The following is a 19,658-nucleotide window of genomic DNA, read 5'->3' on the forward strand; positions in this document are numbered from 1 at the left end:
AACACACAACATGATGAATTGTTACCAAAAGCCTTTCGAAGTAAATTTAAGCTGTTAAAAGGTTGGTCTCATTATATAGTGGAAGCCAAATCAATTGGTGGTGGGGACAGGAACTCTTCCGGAAAAGAAGTAAACGCTTAGCAATTAACCCCTCTGTAAAGCTGTTGGTAATACCGAATTGCTTCTGTGAGTGTGATCAAGTTCAATAACATCGCTCCATTTAGAAAAGCTACTACAATTTGTTTCCCTCTATAAACCAAGTTTTAATTTAGATGTTAAGATACTGTAGTTTTCAAGCCAAAATATCTGTTCATAAGAGAAATAGCTTTAAAGCAAATATTAATATTTTACTTAAGAAAATGGTTCTGATAAGATAACGTATATTCTTGTATATGTGTTATTTTTCTTCTGTATATGTGTCATTCTGTAGTTTCAGGTAATAAAAATAGCAGGCTATGTATAGTATTAGGTATTTGAGAATTATGTGAGTATTTAAAAATAATATTCTCCATCTAAAAGTGGTGCATTACCTTATTTTTTTTTTTCCTCCCAGACATTTCAGTAAGCACAGGGGTACAATCAGAATCTTCAGGCTGGGCCAAATGTCTACTTGTCATGGATGTATCCTATTTAATAACTGCTTTTAGAAGGCTGCTGTCATGAATAGCAATGCCTGGATTGATGAGCCAGGAGGTCTTTCCTCATATTTTAACTTGTTCCTCAATTTGGTGCTTAGTGTCTTTACTTAAGGATGGTATGCACCAGTGTATTTTAATACTGCTTTTAGAACCTGAAACTGCTGCAGGACTATTTCTGATGTAATTCTTAAAATTTTCTGGATGCTCCAATGTCATATTTTCATGGCCAATTTTCTTAAATTTGGATTTAAAATAAATTCAGCTTATTTGAAAATAGTATTTAAGATAACTTACCTTCTAGGTGGTAGTTGTCATTTGTGTTTTCATTTAGGACTCTGTCAATAGCTTTAATCTGCTGACTAGCAACTGTGGCCTAGAAATCTCTGTATTGTCACTTTCTGTGCATAAACCTGACACTGCACTTTGTATCGAAGAGCTCAGTGAGCATAATAAGTGCTGATTTGGAGAAAATGCTAACTTAAGTCTCATACTAAACTGCAGAAGTTATTGCCCTCAATTATTTTGGTTACCCTTTTCTCTGAATCACAGTCTTAATTTCTTAGCTGTTTCTACTTGTGTCTGACTTGCAACTTGCAGATTAAATATTCTATGGTAGATGGAAATTTAAATACTGCCATCTGAAGTACACAGAACTGGCTGTGATTAATGGAACAATGGCTTGTTTTTATGGGATATGTTTTGATAATCAGGCTTTTAAGATCAGTTTAGGATCTATTAAGTGAGGATAACTGGTAATGATAAATATTCCAGCTATGCTGCAGTCTTATTCAGTGCATTTCAAGGGTTCGTTTCCATCCTTGCTTCAAATTCTTTGTTTACAACTAATGTTCTGCTTATCAGCTGTTAACAAGTCTTCCTACCCACTTCTACAGTCACTTAATGTTTTGTGATTCGTTACAAACAAGTATGAGTTATTTTGGCAATACCAGCTGACCCACAGCAAGTTAATTTGTCACATGAATGTCATTCAAACAAGAAGGAAACCTGTTTCTTCCAACAGCTGTTTAGTTTCCTCTTACTGGTCGTTCCGTGCCTGCCAAAAATACATACTTCTTTACATTCCATAGCATTGTATGTTCATATGGGTACATAAAGAAGTATGTACTCTGAGCAGGTACACGTAGAGTTGCTTGACTACCTGTCAGGTGAACCTGAAAGGTATTTTGCTGCTTTACGTTGCTGTCATTAGGTAGAACTCAGGCTGACAATTCTTTGGAGAACAACATTATGATTAACTGATGGTAAAAATAAGCTGCTTATTCTAACTGAACTTTGCAATACAATTTACCTGCGTAGTGGCTTAAAGCCGGTTATAGTTCATTTTTCTGGGATGACATTGACATTAGAAGTGCTTTTCCAGATTTTTGCAGCCTCTTGCTGTTCGTTCTGAGTGACCACATTTGAGTGGAGAGTTGAATCGCTGGTAGCTTTGCAACATGTTTTCTTGGAATTTGTAGTTGTATTCCACTGTAAAAACTTCAGCTTCCTCCCAGGTGGTCTAGCAGATTTCCATGCTGGGGTACAGTTTGCATCTAGTGTCCTGAAGGGAAATATAGACTTGTCTAATATGGCAGTTATAAACGTAATTTCCTACCCTCCCCAATCCCACTTCCATGCTTTTTGCCTCTCATGCAGTATTCTGCAAACTTTTTGCAGGTTTGTACTTACTTCCGCTGTAGTTCATAGTAGTTTAAAAAAAACCAAACAAAACCACAAACACAACAACAACAAAAAAAACCCCAACCAAACAACAGCACATGCCACGGGTGATCCTGCTTATTGTAAAGATGATGACATTGAATTAAGAAAACAACCTCTAACTGCTGTGACAGGATTTGGATTGTTAGGCCGAAGGTCACATGTGAAAGCTAATACCTATTCAGTGCTGCTGCAAGCAGCTTTCCTCGTTTTTTTAAAATTGGCACTCACCTGCGTCAGTCAAAATCTTGTCCACACTTGAAATATTTATGAGAACTTTAAAAAAAAAAAAATACACCCCAAGTTTAACCCTGTTTTGTCAGACTCTGTGCGCCTTGGTTTGGAATATTTGATGTACAGTACGGGTTTGACTTCTAAGGGGCTGCCAGATACAGCTTATGGTTGCTTAATTTGCATTTCAGGAGTTGATTGGGGTTACAGTAAAGAGTAAGCTTTGTCTTTACAGCATTAGAAGGTAAATTGAAATAAGCTTAACAATTAGTAAATCTAATACTCATAAGGAAAGCTGAGAGCAGAGGAAGTAAGAATTTCTGCAGCTCATGACAAAAACCTAGTGCAGCTGATAAAGAGCAAATCAGAGTGTAGCAGTAGCTAGCACAGTACTACAAGGAGAAACAGCAATGCAGCATTAGAATCACAGCAGTCACATTCTAGTTTTTAAGTAGGTTGTTTTCATGTACATCTGAGATAAAGCACATGGAAAATTTTGCTTAGACCTACGTGAGAACTCAGCATCACACTACCACACTGTTTATTAGATTTCTGTTTTTAAAGTTGGTAATTTTTTTTTAGTTGTGCATAGGAAGATAAGAATATATTGCACTGAAATGAATAGTCAGTTAATGGCATTGCAATTTTTGAGTTTATATCTTCTTTAAAAAGAACTCTATCTACCAAGCAAGTTGGGGTTTTTTTTGCTATGAAATTTGGACTAATGTTGTTTTCTTTCAACCTGCTCTTTACACTACAAATGCTTGGTACTTTAACACACTCAAAATTAAGCTGTTCCCAGAGTAGAGGGATTAATATAACAATTAAAAAACATTCTAGTAAATAAGTTATACATGCAGAAAGTCATAGTCATCCTTTAAACGTGCAGAATAATGCAGGTCTCCTGATGTTCTATTACCTGTAAGCTTAGTATCATGCAGCATTTGCAGTTGGAAGAGAGGTAATGACCTAGAGACACATCAGCAGCAGCCATCTCATCCTGAGTGCTCTCTCACTCTATTCGCTGAATCAGCTCTTCATTACATGGGAGGGGGAGGCAAGGGGGGGGCGAATGTCGGTGCATACAGTACCTCACCACCTTAAATAGATAAAACTTAAAAAAAAAAAAAAAGGCATAAAGACTGATGCCTAATTGACATCTGCTGCCTTTCTTGGAATGCTAAAATATGGATGATGTTGTATAGAAATTATACCTTATGTCTGCTGGACTGAGAGTTAAGACTCCAAGGATAGATGCTAGGAAGCCAAGGGAAGGTGAACTTAGCCCACTGTCAGATGAAAATAATCACCGGCAAAAAGGAAAAAAAACCCAACAAAAAACCATACCAAGCCCCCAAAAGTTGGAGTCGCTTCCAAAACAAAAAAAGAAAAAAGGTACAAAAAAAAAAGCGATAGTCTTCCCCCCTCCCCCGGCAAATTTTGGTTTCTTCTAGTTCCTTAGATATTGCACTGCATCTTTTCTTGCTTGAGGTTATGTTTCCAGGCTTAACTGTAGGCAGGTCTGTGTTGAAGCTACTTTCCATCTTCAGAGGTCAAGTCGGCTAGCGAGGTCAGGGCTCCCGCACGCACACTAGAGAAGACACTGACCGTATTTCCCACTCAGAGGGCACGAGCAAAACTGTTACGGCTTTATAGGCAGCTAAGCATTTGAAACATGCACTCCCAGGCAAACAGGCTCTCTTGTGCCTCTCTCTTCCCTGACCATATTTAGTCAACCATTGCAAAAAATAGTCTCTCAGCTGTCGATTGTCGATCCGGCAGTGGAGGGGAGCCTCTATCCGGCTCTCTGCCTATTGATTGTGCAGCCTGCACTTCCACCGCCGCTGAGCCATTTGTCCCCAGGTTTTTTTAGCACTGCCAAATAAAGCACTCTCTCGTGTTTCCAGTTAGATTTCCCAGGTTTTCACTGAGCTTGCGCTGCTACTAGTAAACCCTGATGAGGTTGTCACTATACTTAGAAACGAGGCGGGGGGGAGGGAGGGAGAGAGGGAAAAAAGGCAGCCCTGCTAGTAGCAAGGCAAGGACTTCACGCAGATACAGAACAACAACTATCCTGCGCTGCCATGGCAGGTTGTGTAACGTGGTTCCTGATCAGTGAAAAATGCCATGAGTGACAGTGTGCCTTTTGACCTGAAGTCTAAGCAGCCTTGTGTACATCAAGTTTTAAGTTTTCAACTGCAAATCATACTGTTATTTCATGAATAAGAAGTTAGTGCTGATTTGTGGCTCCACATTTCCATACTCAAATCAAGTTTAAAATTATTTGGAAAGCGGGTACCTTTGCTTTAATTAGTAAAGTCATATTCATAAATGCAAATGTTTTAGAAGAAAATAGAAAAGAAATCAAGGTAACTGCTCGGTCCATGAATCTGACTTTCATGTGTGCAAAATTGGCCTATAACAAGACCAATAACTATGCATTCAAAATAGGATATGGGGGATTTTCGTATTCATAGGGAGTACATGCAATGTTGTTTTTTTTCAGAAAAGAATAACTGACTACAACAGTCAGGCATCCAAATATTTCAAGACTTTCTCCGTATTTTTCAGACAAAATTCTTTATGTTGCTCAGGAGCAAGAAGACTGAAAAAGCTGAAAATCTTTCAATCTAAAACTTCAGTGAAAATGTCATCTCAATGAACATTGGTGTAATTAGTAGTTACTAATATATTAAAGATCAGTACTGTAGGGTAGAGAGTGAACTGCAGAGTCCTGAACAGACCACTGTCTTGGATTTATACTTTCCTTGCCTCCTTTTTTGTGTTGACTTTGTCCTATGCTTGGTAGCTACTTAGCTTGTAACTTCTATTGCAGCATAGCTTTCTGCTAAAAGTCACATTTTCTTCATTTCTCTTTCTTCAATTTCCTAATCATACACTGAAGATAAGTTGTGAAGATACAGAATACATTTTTGTGAATTCAGTGTAAATTTATATACCTCTTTGTTTCTTTTGTTTCATGTATATTGAAATTTTCAAATACCAAGAGATACTTGAAAATACTGAGAGACAAAAAGAAGGAAATGGCCTGCTTGCTTAAGCTTACGCTGAGCCATCAGTCAGATATGAAATATTAAACTCTAATTTCATGATACAGAGTGCTCAGTAATACCAGTCTAAGGTATTAATCTGTTCTTTGTTACTTGTTCCTGAGGGATACTTCCCTCTTCGTTCTTCCAGAGTAACTCCCTGTGCTGCACAGTGTGGTGTAAACGAGATCAGGGAACTCATTTGGCTTGAAGTTGTGTGCTGATGTGCACTTAAGATCGTATCGTTGCCAAAAATAGCATTGTCCTGCTCCTGTGTTACTTCTTGCACTATGTTGGTACAAATATTTCTTTGGCATCACAGTGAGCAGGCTCAGAGTACTATTCTGTATAAGAAATAATCCAACAAAAAGGGGTGACTTTTTAGATGCTGTGTAGGGACCGCTGTTTTGTTTTTTGAGCAGAGGTGGACAAGTATGTGATCAGTAAAAAGTAATCTTGATTCTAATTGTGGTGTAAAATGCGTGTCATACTATACAGCCTTATAAGAGAGCTTTTCAGTGGAAACTGTCTTTAAATCTGTTCCTTCAACTGTTTAAGGATATAATAGGAAACAGATGAACAGGTTTAGCTGAGCCAGGGGTGGGAATACATGGAGAAGAAGGTGTGTGTGTCTGTGGGGGAATACCTCAAGCCAGGATTGCTGTAAAATATGTTATGAAACGATGTCACACTGGACAGTGGAAGGCTGACCTGAGGGAGGAGCATGGCAGGGGAGCAGAGAAACTTGTAGAAACTGCATTGAATCATTACAACCCCTAAAGATATGATTCCTGATAAATTTATGCTGATATAAGACTTTGAATCTGGAAAGGGCAGTCTGCCCTCCCTGCAACTCTAGCTTCTTCATTTCCTTATTTCTGTCGCTTTTAGTGATTGTGAAGTCGCAGAGTAAGTTGGATCATCTCATTGATCTGTCTGAAAGCAAACATGCCAAATCAAGAGTCTGGCAGGTTGCTTCGCTCACTAGACGGTGACTTGTCTGTGGAGCCAACATAATGCAGGAATTGAAGTTCAGGGAAGAGTGGGATTGTGTCTTCCAGTAGTAACTCAAGTTAAATGTGCTTATGCTGATTGTGAAGTAGTGCCTCTCTTATTTTTTTACACCTAGATATCTGTTCTTAAAAAAAAAAAAAAAAGAAAAAACAAACGAACCCCAAAAGGCAAAAAAACCCAAACCCACCCACCACCATCGCAAAACCTCCCAGCCTTCCCTGTTTAAATCATTCAGCAGTCAAATTGCAGTTCATAGCAGAGATTCTTCTCTGGTTTTTCTTTATATATATATTTTTAAGTGGGGTGGAACGATGTCTTTTCAGTTAAGAATGCTAGATCTGGGATCTTCTTTACACAAGAAGATGCTAGTTTCATCTTCCTTATAAGTACTTATCTTGTGTTTAAGACTCTGAAAAGCTGACCTTAAAAAAATACTCGTGGCAAGGTCAAATTAAAGGTGCATTCAACAGTAGCATTTGCTTTTACTCTTCTACATCTCAAAATGTAACGCAGTATAAATGGGTGTTCCTTCTACCAAATCACTTCTGTTAGAGCCTGGACTCTCATTTTATGGGGATGAATTATGTGAATTATGGTGGGCTTTATAAGTCACTGTACCCACAACAGCTGGGCCTGGGAAAGCACCAGATACTTTGATCTCAGCCCCCTATTTGCACATGTGCTTTCTTGTTACCTTTTTCACCGAGCAGGTGTTTAGCTCCGATGAAAGAAGAACTAGTTTCATCACCCCCTTCAAAGCTTTACAGACAACTTCCTCAGAAATTTTCACTGAAGTTTTTCATTCATTGTCCCACCTAGAAAATTTCGGAGCTTGCAAAAGATCACCCAACTGAAAAAGGTCCAAAGTCTTTATCAGCTTCCTGCTAATCTGAAAATGCTGCAGACCAACAAATGCCAAAGCTTACCTGTTGAAAAATGGTTTTTTCATTAGTAATGCTTTAGTAATAGTGATAGTATAGTGATGACGTAATTTCAGGGTTTCAGTAAGACTTCTAAGCTTTCTATCAGTCATCTGCAGCTACTCAATTAGCCATGTAATCTGTAACAGTTGAATACACTGAAGATGATAGTCTGAAGAGTTTTCTACAGCTGATTTCATAGTCAGGTTTGCTGTTAGATTTGGTGATTTCTTGATCTTTTCAACACTGAAAGTAGTCTGTGGTCTGTTTTAACGTATAGAAGATGAAAGCAAGTTTTCAGGGCCACATCTGTGTCGTGGTCCTGAAAATGGAGCAGTATAATTTGGCTGCTTCTCTAATACTTTGTGTGGAAAAGTGAATCAAGAATTACTGTGTAATTAGTATGCAACATTAATTCACTAATATGATTTTTTTTATGATAAAATGCATGCCTGTTCCAGTGAGTACTGTTCTGAATGGTACCACTTAGCTGTCAAAATTTTGGCAGCAGCTCTAGAAAATCCTGCAAAACAGAATAGCTGTAGGAAGGAAGGCTGCAATGTGAAGGAACAGGATCTTGTGCATTGAAAGAAACTACCTCTCAGCTGATGAGGACAACACAGCCACTGAGCATCATAAAGGAATTTGCTGTTTGTATAGCGTATTAACGTCCTGCAGAATTTTAAGGTGTCATGACCATAAAAAGGTCCTTCTATCTTGCTGTCCAATAATTTAGCACAGTCTGGAAGAGAGACACGTGGTCTCTAAGTTGCATAGGCAGAAGCAACTGAGGAGTAGTTACTGCCCTTCTGATGCTTCGCTGTGAAAAGTAAGATAAAAATTGATTACATGTAGAAGCTGTTTGTTTTTGTTGGTCCTTCTGTTTTTTCAGTAAGACCGATGCAGTTTAAAAGCATCCAAAATAGGATGGGGTAAGGCTGGTGCTTTTGCAAATATTAGAATGAGTTATTTTTTTCATAGCAAACAAAATACTAAGTCAATTTCTTACTTTTCTCTCAAAGATGAGGTGTTAAAGAAATGGCAACAATGATGTTTCTAAAGTATATTAATTTCTCAATGTGTCTCTTAAAGTACTTAATGTACTTGAAATTTTTTTGTTTATCTGCAGAGTTGATGTTTCCTTATTTCCTTACTGAAGAAAAGGATAATCATCTGAGTTGGTTAGGTTGGTTCCTTGTTTAGTGACTGGAGCTACTTTGGGGACAAGCTGGCTATAATTAGAGAAATGCACATCTGAGTGTTGGTGCTTTCTCCTAGCGTTCCCCAAGTTATAGTTGCAGTTGTGGTAAAAACAAAAACCACCAACAACAAAATCTTGACCTTGTGTTTTTTTCTTAGGTCATTGTTGCCCCACCTTTTACTGGTCACTTACAGTAGTTATACTGCTTCTGTCATTCATAAGGAATTTTCAGCTTCTTTTTGTTGTGCTTTTTCAATGATCCACGGTAGATATCTAGAGCTTTACGGGGTCTTTAGAAGCACTGAGCCTGGCAGGTGAAGATAAAGAGCTTACATGACATGATACTCTGTGGGAAGCTACTGTAGAAAGTAGACTGGCTTGTTGTGCTGCTGGTATCATGTGCTCCTGAGGTGTCCTCTGTATCAGCCCAGCTTTCTGAAGAGCTGATGGTGATGTACCAGGTACAGTCCAGATATGACATAAATCACAGTGCTGCAGACTTGCTCCCTCTCTAAAGCATCTGTAAAGCAGATGTTGTGAACCAGAGACATACTTATATCCTAGGTTTGAAAATAAATAATTTCATTACAAAATAAATGTGTATCAATGCAACTAATACTCATTTATTGTGTCACATTTCTTAAAGCTTTGGTAACTTATGGTTTACTAAATTATATCCTTAATTTTGGAAATGCCTGCATAAGGGAACCTCTGAAAGAACTAGTGTTGGTGGGTTTGTGGGGGTGTTTTGTTTGTTGGATTGTCGTGTCCCCCCCGTCCCCCCCCCCCCCCAGTATTCTAGTCTCTTTTGCTAGTGTGACAGAGCTGTAGAAGGTGTTATGAATAGAAGCTAAGCAATGGTTCACAATGAGCAATGTGCAATCTGTTAAGTGTCGCTGTCTTATTTTGCTGTGTTGTAAGTGATTTGAACTGTGAGGAAGTGAGAAGCTTAGTCCTGCAAGGAAAACAAAATATCCTAAGAGGTTGAGAATGGTTTCTTGCTTATTTGCTTACCTCAAGAAAGCTGTGATTATGATGGAGCCTAAAAAGACTGAGATAACCACAGACTGCAAAATGCATTTGGTTCCTGGCCAAGTGCTTATGTCCATTCTGTGGAGGACAAAGCTGCAGAGCAGACTGGCTGTGGATGTTCCATGTAGCAGCTGGTCGTGGGTCTTCTGTGGGCCTGAGTGATCCTGCAGCCTGAAGGTGGAGTTGCTTAGTTGTGGTTCCTTCAGACACTCTGAATCTGGGGAAGAAAGTGACTGATATCCTGCCACTGCCAGGATGGTGTATTAAGAGTGAAACTGAGAGTTTGTTGTGCAACTTCATGCAATAGCAGGAGAACATGGAGATGCTTTAGAAGTCAGGGTCTGTTAGGATAGCATCCAAGCAGTGTGTTGGAAGGAGTGCGCTTTCTTGTCCAGTAGTCTACCTCATGGTCTCCTCCGCTTTTGAGGGCTTATTGGAGTGAACTATCCTCAGAACCACAGCTTTTTTTTGTTTATTTTATAGGAAACTCATTGGCTTACCCCAAAAGAGAGCTTAGGAGTCAATAGCACTTACACAGTGTGGATGTTCAAGGTAACAGATTATTGGAATGAATTGGGAGCTCAGTTATTACTTGGATTTTAAAGTTTGAATTTTGCAAAGAAGCTCTGTTTCTCCTGTAAATAGCATGTTGCTTCAACAGTAGGGAAAGATCAGATGACAGAAGAGGTTTCCTGGCACAAGATTATAGCAGCTTCTAGTTTTCTGTTTGATTCTGAGGAACTGTTGTAAGGGAGCTGTATGTGCTGTTTATAAAGATAAGACAGTAGGGAATTAAGTTCTGTTACTTACCTATTCAAAAGCTGAGTGAAGGCATGTGAACTTAAGAAGAATGTATTTCTGAGAGAGTACAAGATTAAGGAATTTATCTGGTGTTGTGTTATTAATATCCTTAACACTGCAGTCTTTGGACTTCATGGATTTTAGCGTGCTTTAATACCCTAGTAATCAAGTTGCTTTTCTACACCCTTGAATTTGAGGTGTAAGATAATAAATCCCCTTCCATTGGTAGGCATCTTGGTAAGCACATACAGAAGTGGGATGGAGTACTAGACACTGCGGTGGTATGTTATGCTCAGCCACTATCTGTTATGACAGTATTCCACTAATACTCAGTTCAGTTTCAGCATTTATTTTGTCTGTGTCAAAGGGGTCTTACTCCAGTTTTATCTCAGAAATTGAAATCTTAACCATTATAGCCAATAGCATCAGTTTAAAAAGTGATGACTTTAAAGAAATCTGATGTAGTGGAACTTGCTCATTAAATAATTAAGTAAAGGATGCTGTAAGGGTTTTGAGGGAGAACAACAACTGTTGTCTGTGTTTCTGGATTTGTGTGAATACTTTTTCTTAAGGTAATTTTTACTGCTGGATAACAGTCTTCTGAAAAAAATCTGATTCCCTCTGTTTTGGGTGTTGTATGGTTTGTTTGTAAGCTTTAACTAGAAGAAACTGAACATGAAATTATTATGCTTTGGAACTGTTGGTATAGCTTTTCCACCCACTTCCTCTTTTTGAAAAAATACTGATGTTATTTCAGCTGCTATTACTTTGTAGTTCTGCAAATTAATATTGTTTTACCATTGTCCCATTGTCATTCACCAAATACATTATATGTGTGTTTATGCCATCTCTGCATATTTATTTCAGTGCAATGCGTGTATTGTTGTCCAAGTTACCACGACCGTGGATCGTTGACGAGAAAAAAGATGACGGTTACACTGCCTTGCATCTGGCTGCTCTCAATAATCATGTGGAAGTGGCTGAACTTCTGGTGCATCAGGTAGGACTCTTTTCTCAGGAGGGTTTAAACGTTACACTTCAGTTAACCATCTGATGTGAAAATAGCTTGCTTATTTACACCTGCAATTACAGTGCAGAAGAGATGGAGCAGGGAAGGACACGTGGTGAGCTCTAAAGGTCAAACTGGCCTCTGAGATCATTACAGTGGCCTAATGGTGCAGAGGAACTGAAAAATTTGATACCAAGTTTGATTCAACAGATCAACATCTGTACAGCAAATAAAGTATTTAATCCTTTTTGCTCTCAAATCTCCGAACTCGGAATCATATTCAGGGCTGTGTTCAGTGCCTTAATGGACTGCCTTGCCTGTAGATGAATTGCTGGGATGATAGTGCTCTAATGCTTTTGAATATCTTTCAGGGCAATGCTAACCTGGATATCCAGAATGTTAACCAGCAAACTGCTCTGCACCTTGCCGTTGAACGACAGCATACACAAATTGTTAGGGTAGGTATCTTATTTGCAGTAAGCCATATGGTTAATGGTGCTTGATTCAAGCTGATTGTAGCTGTTACGGCATGGGTACTTCTTGACCATTTAAAACATTATTTAACAACATGTAGCCATTGAATGTTGTATGATTAACTTTCATCAATTCTGAAACCTGCCGGCTTGCTCAGAAGGTCAGTCAGCAATATGAAGGACACTTCAGGAATGCTAAATTTTTGTCCATGTACATTATGGTTTCTTTTATGTGGTTGCAAATTCCAGCATTCCTCCTTGCTAAGTAAGGGAGAATGTGTTCCTCTGTTACTTGTCTGAGTCTTGTGGTCCTATAATGGGATCTTCAAATAGCATTTTTTGATGCCTCTTGCTGTATGAGTAATTATTCTTGCTCATAGCTTTTGCAAATTGTAGCTAAGTGAAACATCTTTTATGAGTCTAACTAATTTTGAGTCTTCTAAGTGTGTAACTTGCCCTGTTCTTAGCTTGGGAGGACTATAAGCAGTAACAGAAGTACCTTATCAGTGAAAGCAATGCTATTTCTGTTTTTTGGTCGCATGGTTGCGAAAGTTAATACTTCAGTTTAAAAAAACTTAATTACTGGCAGGGGAAACAGGAGTCTGGCACAGTGTGCCCATTCTGGCCTGTGTGCACTGTCCATAGGGGATCTGTGTGACTTAGTGTTTGGATTGCTAGCATGGGCTGTTGAGGCTCAGAGAAAGCACTCACAGCTGTAGGAGGTGTTCTCTATGAGTGAGTACATCAGCCTGGCCTTGGCCCTCTGCATAAATTTTATTTTGTCTTTGTAGAGTGAGAGTTGTATTATATTAAAAGCTGTCTCTTATTCAGGCCTACAGAGAATAGTCCCCACTATGCAGACCTATATCTACAGTTCTGTTTAGTGTTATTTTGCTGTCAGGTTTCTCCATCTCCAAGGGTTGATGGATGTGATCCCATTACAGTGAAACATGTGATATGGCCCTATATCTGGAACTGCTTGCTACCAAAAGAATGGTTTCCTAGAGTCAGTGTCACTTGCATCCTGCAAGCTATTTGGCAGCTATATTTGGTGAGCTCTTGTGCCCTTCTGGAACTGACATGGTACCTGGGAATACAATACTAATGTAGCAGATGAGCAGGAAGGTAGGCATGTAGAAGAGCTAGTATGTGTATTGGACTGATGTGCTTATAGCTGAGAATGTTTAAGTGAATGACCCTGTAGGGTATCCATACTTCAGAGTTGGATTAACTTTGAGAAGTCCTAAAATAACTTGTGCAGCCATGCAAAGAACATGTTGGCTCCATATTTCAAAATTAATTCCTACTGGGTACCTTCCAGGGCTGGGTTGTACCCTCAGGCATCTGTGGAATAGTGGTCAAAGGTAGCGGGGTTCTTTTAAAAGCCCTGCTGCCATGACAAAGGGTGGTGGTTTGCTTTTTTATTTTTATTTATATTTTTGCAAATGCTTTGAATTTTCATGGCAGCCAAGAATTCCAGGCTGCTTTGGAAAGAGTTATCTTATAGATTTTCTTCCAGGAGAAACTCTTAAACAATAAAAAGCTAGTGGCAGACACAAGATATGAATATGAGAAAGAAAAATTAAGCCAAAGTAACTCCATTTAGAGAGTGTAGGAGCTTGGGGGGGAGTATTGCTGCAAATATTATATGGTTTTCTTGGTTTCACTTGTGGAAGATAAGGTTGGGGAAGACAGTAAGCTGCAATCAATTACAGGCAGGTTATTTCCCTGAAAATTAAGTTTTGAATTCCTTTTAAGCTATTTTCCTTTTAGCCTTTTCTACAGTGTGAGATTCTTTGGTTGTGAGAGTCTGAGATCTTTGTAAGCATGCAGGTTCTGAATAGGGAGATCCCATTTCATATATTCCTGTTTCTAAGCTATGCCTTTTGTCTCTGCTGCTAATCCAAATTTTGCAGAATAGCAAAAAGTCAAAACTAAAGCTAAAACCTCAGCTGCTATCTACAGGTTTCTGAATAGTGACAATGACAGGGTTTAATTTTTAGGGGCAATTGTTATTTGTCAGCATGTGTTGATTTGTTTAACAGCATATTTAAGAAAGTTCTGGTGCATCAAATTACAGAAGGGCTGTCTGCAAAGGCAATATGAATAGGAAGGCCTGTGAAGCCTTTTGCTTGCTTTCATGTCATGTGACCTGGAACATGTGTCTAAAATTAGACTTAAAGATGAGTCTTACAGTTCATTCCTTTCCAAAGTGGTCTGAAACAATATTTAATAGTGTCAGTGGTTTTTATGTCTTCTGCTGAATAAGGATAAACCTAAGTATGGGCTTAGCTACTTTGCTAATGGGAGGATACTGTAAATTAAGTTGTAATGTGTAGCGCGGTGTGAAAGTGGTGATTTTTGAGGTCATTGAAACCTAATAGTAAAGGATATATACAGATTTAAAGTACTGCCCACTTGTTCTGTTTCTGACTTAGTAATATGTTACATTGTTTGTAGGCTATCTTGTAAGAATTAAAGGTTTTGGACAGCAGAAAGAATCCTCTGAAATAGCATCTCTTGCATCACTCCCTCAGAGCACAGGCAAGCATTAGGCTTCTGCTGAAATAAGCTTGATACTTGAAAGATAAATGCTTCAGAGGAGGGCTGAGCTCCAAGTATGGAAAACAAATCTAAACTCAACTGTGTGTTGTAGCAAGATAAAAGAATAACCCTTTTGGATCTCCTAGGGCATCCTAAACCATAGTTTCACTGAAATTAGTTTTAAAAAGAATAAATAGCTTTTTTTGAGTTTTAATGTTGTTTCTCTCTTATTTCAGCTCTTAGTCCGTGCAGGTGCTAAGCTGGATATTCAGGATAAAGATGGGGATACTCCCCTGCATGAAGCCCTGAGACACCACACTCTGTCACAGCTCCGCCAACTCCAAGACATGCAAGATGTGGGCAAGGTAGATACTGCTTGGGAGCCATCAAAGAACACAGTAAATAAAATGCCTTTATTTATTCCTTTTTTTCCTGCGCATTTGTCTCTTTATTTGTCTAGTTTGTCTAGTTCTGTACTGTTGACCTGGTTTTTGGCAGCATAAGTTTACATAGACATTCTGCATTAGACTGCAGTATAGGCAGAAATCGTTATATGTGGCTTTTCACATGTAGTCATTGTCTTTGTTAAAGAAAAATATGGGTTATTTAGTTCAAAATATTTCTAAGAATCTGTCTTCCATAGTGAATGTGTATGGCTGCCAAAAAATAAAAAGCAGCTTTTTAAAAAAGAGAACTAAACAGTATTACAGTACAGAATAAGACTAAAATTGTTTTCTGTGATTCAACATCTTGCATGTCTTTGTAGCTTTAATTGTTTAGCTGCTTCTATAACGTTCTGAAAGTTTATTCTGTTAGAACAAGGCATTCTTAATCTTTGTGTGTTTGTTATGTATCTTTCTGACAGAGTTCATTTCAGAAATTGTGCTGTAGTAAGGAAATAATCAAACTCCAGGTAATAAGGGTCAAAATGGTTTATTGAAAAAAGAAACACTTACACCAAAAAGCTGTGTGAACACCATATGCAAAAACAAAGATTATATTTTTGCTGATAGGCAAAGGAGAAATAAATTTTTGGGGTGATTGGGATTGAGAAAAACAAACAAATTTTGTCTTTAAATATTAAAGATGCATAACATAACAGTGAATCAGACTTGCTGAGTCATTAGTTACCTGTGTCATAATATTTTTTCTAATTTTAACTGTGGGTGGGAAGTTTTTTGTATTTCATTCAAAAAAAAAACCCCACCAACTTGATTAAAACCACTTGTTCAAAACAGTAATTCCTCTGTACAAGACGTGTTTTTCAGACTGGTTACTTAATCTAACTGAAATACGCTGGAATAAGCTTTGAAAAGAGTTTTAAAATATTGGCATATGTAAGAAAATGTTTGTGTCCTTTTAAATGAGGGGAGGAAAGCAGTTGTAGCTCAGCTGTTTCCATGATCTGAAATGGACTTTGTGAGACGTGGCCAAAATACTTTGTGTGCATGTATTTAACTGTGAAACAAATGAACAGGAGAGAAATACTTTTTCTTTGATTCAGCATTTCATAAATAGGTTTCTCTGTTACCCATCTTACTAGTGGCATCCCTAATGAAACTGGAGTTGTTGTGTTTTGAGTTTAACACAAGTAGTGGGTTTTTTTTCTGCTACCCTTTTTACTTTTTTGGGATTTTATGTTTCAAATAATAAGTATTTCTCCTAGTTTCACTTGAGATGTATCCTTGGTTAATAATAAAAAAAACAAAACACTTGGTTTATTTCTATTAAAATAATAATTTTTTAAAGGGAGAGGGGGGAAGACACCACAACGGATAAACAAAAAAATTCCTGTATAACTGCATCTCTAATCACCTAAAAATGTTCTGATGTTTAAAAAAAATAAAATCACAATCAGCCAGTACCTCCTATATTAGCTTGATCAAACTATTGGTCATTTTTTGCATTTTGTTCAGCTGCAGAGAAATTTTTTGCCTAACTAACAAATTTGGGGGGTTTAAGTGGTGTGGAGAAATGTGCCACAGAAAAGCGGTGAAAACTTGCTTTAATTTTATGTGGCAGCAACATAAGATGTGGCTGAAATGTAAAAGTTGGAGTAAATCCTGGCTAAAATACACCTGAAAAATCTTTAAGATGATGAGCAGATCAAATTATCTTGAAAATGTTGTTTTGTGGAGAATAGTAAATGACAGCAACACATGTACTTATCTACCTTTAAGTAAAGGTAATGTAAAAATGCTATAAACTATAGATTTTACCAGTAAAAACTTCTAATAGTAAGCCACCTTTAGGCCAAAATGGTATATCAAAAAAAAAAGACGGGACCTAGGCTACTAAAATATGTTGCGGGCATCTCAATCTTTAAAGCAATCCAAGGACACATTCATAATTTCTCTTATGTAGAATTGCAAATACAGGTGTTGGGTAAAAGAGGATAAATAGGATTAATAAGTTAGTCTGGGAAACAGAAAGGCTTTCTTCTTGTGAATATGACGACTTATGTACAATTGATGGAATCTGTGCCTTTTGGATTAATTTTTAGTAATTCCTTTAAAGATTGGGAAAACATGTCAGATTCCTTTAGTCTATGTGATCACAAATCTGATATATAAAACGGTAGTATTTCAAAGCTCGTTTTTGCTTGGCTAAATTTTAATTAACTTTGGACTGCTGTCCTGAAGATACCAACTTACCGAGCCCTGTAGGGTACCTCTTTGTAATATAGTACTTCAACATATAATGTTTTTGGGTTTTTTTTCAGTTAAATAAACTGAAAAATAACAAAAATCTCACTTGCAGGATTTTACATGTTTTTCATATTTGATAATGTTGGTTGGACAGAACTTCATTGGAATTTTGCCATTTGTTACTTTTTGCTTTGAGCACGGTTTAAAATATGAAACTTTACTGATATCGTGAACTTATTTTATAAGTGAAATTATATGGAATGGGTTCTTGAGTATTGATTTTTAGTTGTTTCTTCTGAATGTTGATTTAAGCTGTTGTAATAACTAAAACAATTTTTGTCTGGTTTCCTCAGCTGTCTTTTGATAGACTATTTAAAATGCATGTAGTGAACAATCTTGATAGTACACAAAAGGCCTACATATTTTAGGTATCAATCTGAAAAAGATTTCTGTGTTCGAGTGCTATGAGCAGTGGACCCCATTTTTTAAAATAATTTTGAAGTTTTTCATCCAGCACATTGCATTGATTATACAGCTGGGAGGAGGAGAAATTTTCTGAAGTACAGTCACCACCACAAAAAACGTAATTTCATTTGCTTTATTACAGATGCAGTATTCCTTGGTCTATGGTACTTTATAATAAAAAGAAATGTATTACTCCCCAGGCTCATTTAGTGTAATTTCTTTTAATATCAGTATCTTTCAGACCCTTAAAATGCTTTTAAGGTTCAAAATTAGGCTGTCACCTAAATCCTGACTTAAACTAAAGAAATTCTGATGGAAGACAGTTAGGTGTTTACAGCTTCAAAGATAGCTCAGTGTTTACAGTTACTTAAATGATATTTATACTGTTTGTGTGGGTTACACTGAGTCTTCTCTCACAGGTGAACTGTGTGTGACTGGCTGTGTGGCATCTCAGGGCTAGCACCCTCCAGAGGAGGCTTGCTGCAGCTGTACTAGGCCTTATGACATAATGTTTATTTTTGTGCATGGGTTGGTGTTTTGGGTTTTGCTTGGTTTTTTTAATATCTCGATTCTCAAGCATTGGAACAGGCTGCCCAGAGATGTGGTGGAGTCATACTTGGAGGTGTTAAAAAAAAAACATGTAGATGTGGCACTTTGGGACTTGGTTTAGGAGGCATGGGGGTGTTGGGTTGACGGTTGGACTTGATGATCTTAGAGCTCTTTTCCAACCTTAATGACTCTATGATTCTGTGTGCCTGAAATGTTGTGGACTACAGAGAAGTGTCATGGGATGCAGTGTTGTCTTGGTGTTTTTAAAGCACACGGAGGCATTTTAGGACTTGAGGTTTTCTTGAATAAGGTTGATGACTGTTCCAGGTGGAGAAGCCAGTCTTGGCATAGTCTATATCTACACCGAGTGAAGCAAACTATCCTGTTAGCTGCGTTTGGTTTTCCTCTTGGAGACATAAAAGCTTTTTCGTTCAGGAACAGCTCAGAGGTGCAAGTGTGGATGGTAAGAGAACTCTTGTCGCAGCAAGTAAGAAAGGACTACAGCAAATTGTTCAGTGTAGGCATACCTTCAAAAAGTCTACTCTGCCAACCTCAGGGCAAATCAGCTTTCACTGGGCGTTGTGCTACCTTGGCTGGAGTACTGACATGGTCCAAGGTATTTTGACTGAAGCTAGATAAAAATCTCTGCTTCACTTCAGCCAGAGCTGTAATTGAGGTGCAGAAAAATGGTCTGAATTTGTTAACAAAAATCTTCTGTGATCTGAGCATCGCAAAAAAATTTCTCTCCATAATTTACTGGTTTTCCTGGTATGAAGTCTTTCAAGCTGTACTGTTCTTTCCTGATCACAGGGAAGAATGCAGGACCATGAGCATCTCTGCATTAATGAAGTGACCTTCAAGAGTCTCGTAGCACCTCAGTAATACTTATTGATATGAGAACTCCTGACTAGCCAAAAACTTTAGAGACTGAGGGTTAAAAAAATTACTTCCCTAGGAAACTGGGTGGCTGTAAGATGGAAGGATAATCTTGCAGTTATCAAGGCAGAGTAAAGACTTCTAATACTTCATATGCTGCAAGACATGGACCCAAACCAAGCCTTTTTCTTCATAAGTCACCTCTAAGGGAAGGGGGAAATAACTGGAGCGGTTTTGAAAACGGTTTTCTTTGTAGTTCAGACTTCAAGATACGCAGCCTTTAGGGCTACAGTGACAGGTATCTGGTATTTTAATTTTATTCCTATATCCTGTTTTGTCTAAAATAGCACATCTAGTTCTTTAAATACAAAATGGTTGTTAATCCAGCCAAAATTAAGTCGTTTTTAGGGGTGATACTTGACACCCAGCTTTTAGACCAAATGCAGGGGTAGGTTGTACAAAATGAAGGAGCATGGAAAGGTATACTT

The 19,658-nt window shown here is 37.9% G+C and overlaps 1 protein-coding gene across 7 annotated transcripts in view; it reads left to right on the top strand.

Moving 5' to 3' along the window:
* MIB1 (MIB E3 ubiquitin protein ligase 1) overlaps positions 1-19,658 on the top strand; it is an 80,902-nt gene that overhangs the window by 47,668 nt on the left and 13,576 nt on the right. For 4 of the 7 annotated variants that reach the window (XM_075084809.1, XM_075084810.1, XM_075084813.1 and 1 more), the window contains exons 13-15: positions 11,474-11,606; positions 11,987-12,073; positions 14,869-15,030. In XM_075084809.1, the coding sequence (XP_074940910.1) occupies positions 11,474-11,606; positions 11,987-12,073; positions 14,869-15,030 (382 nt within the window). The remainder of the gene's footprint in view (positions 1-11,473; positions 11,607-11,986; positions 12,074-14,868; positions 15,031-19,658) is intronic. The other 3 variants (XM_075084811.1, XM_075084812.1, XM_075084815.1) reach the window with 1 other exon arrangement.

Source organism: Phalacrocorax aristotelis, chromosome 2 (assembly GCF_949628215.1).
Source record: "Phalacrocorax aristotelis chromosome 2, bGulAri2.1, whole genome shotgun sequence".
Taxonomy (NCBI): Eukaryota; Metazoa; Chordata; class Aves; order Suliformes; family Phalacrocoracidae; genus Phalacrocorax; species Phalacrocorax aristotelis.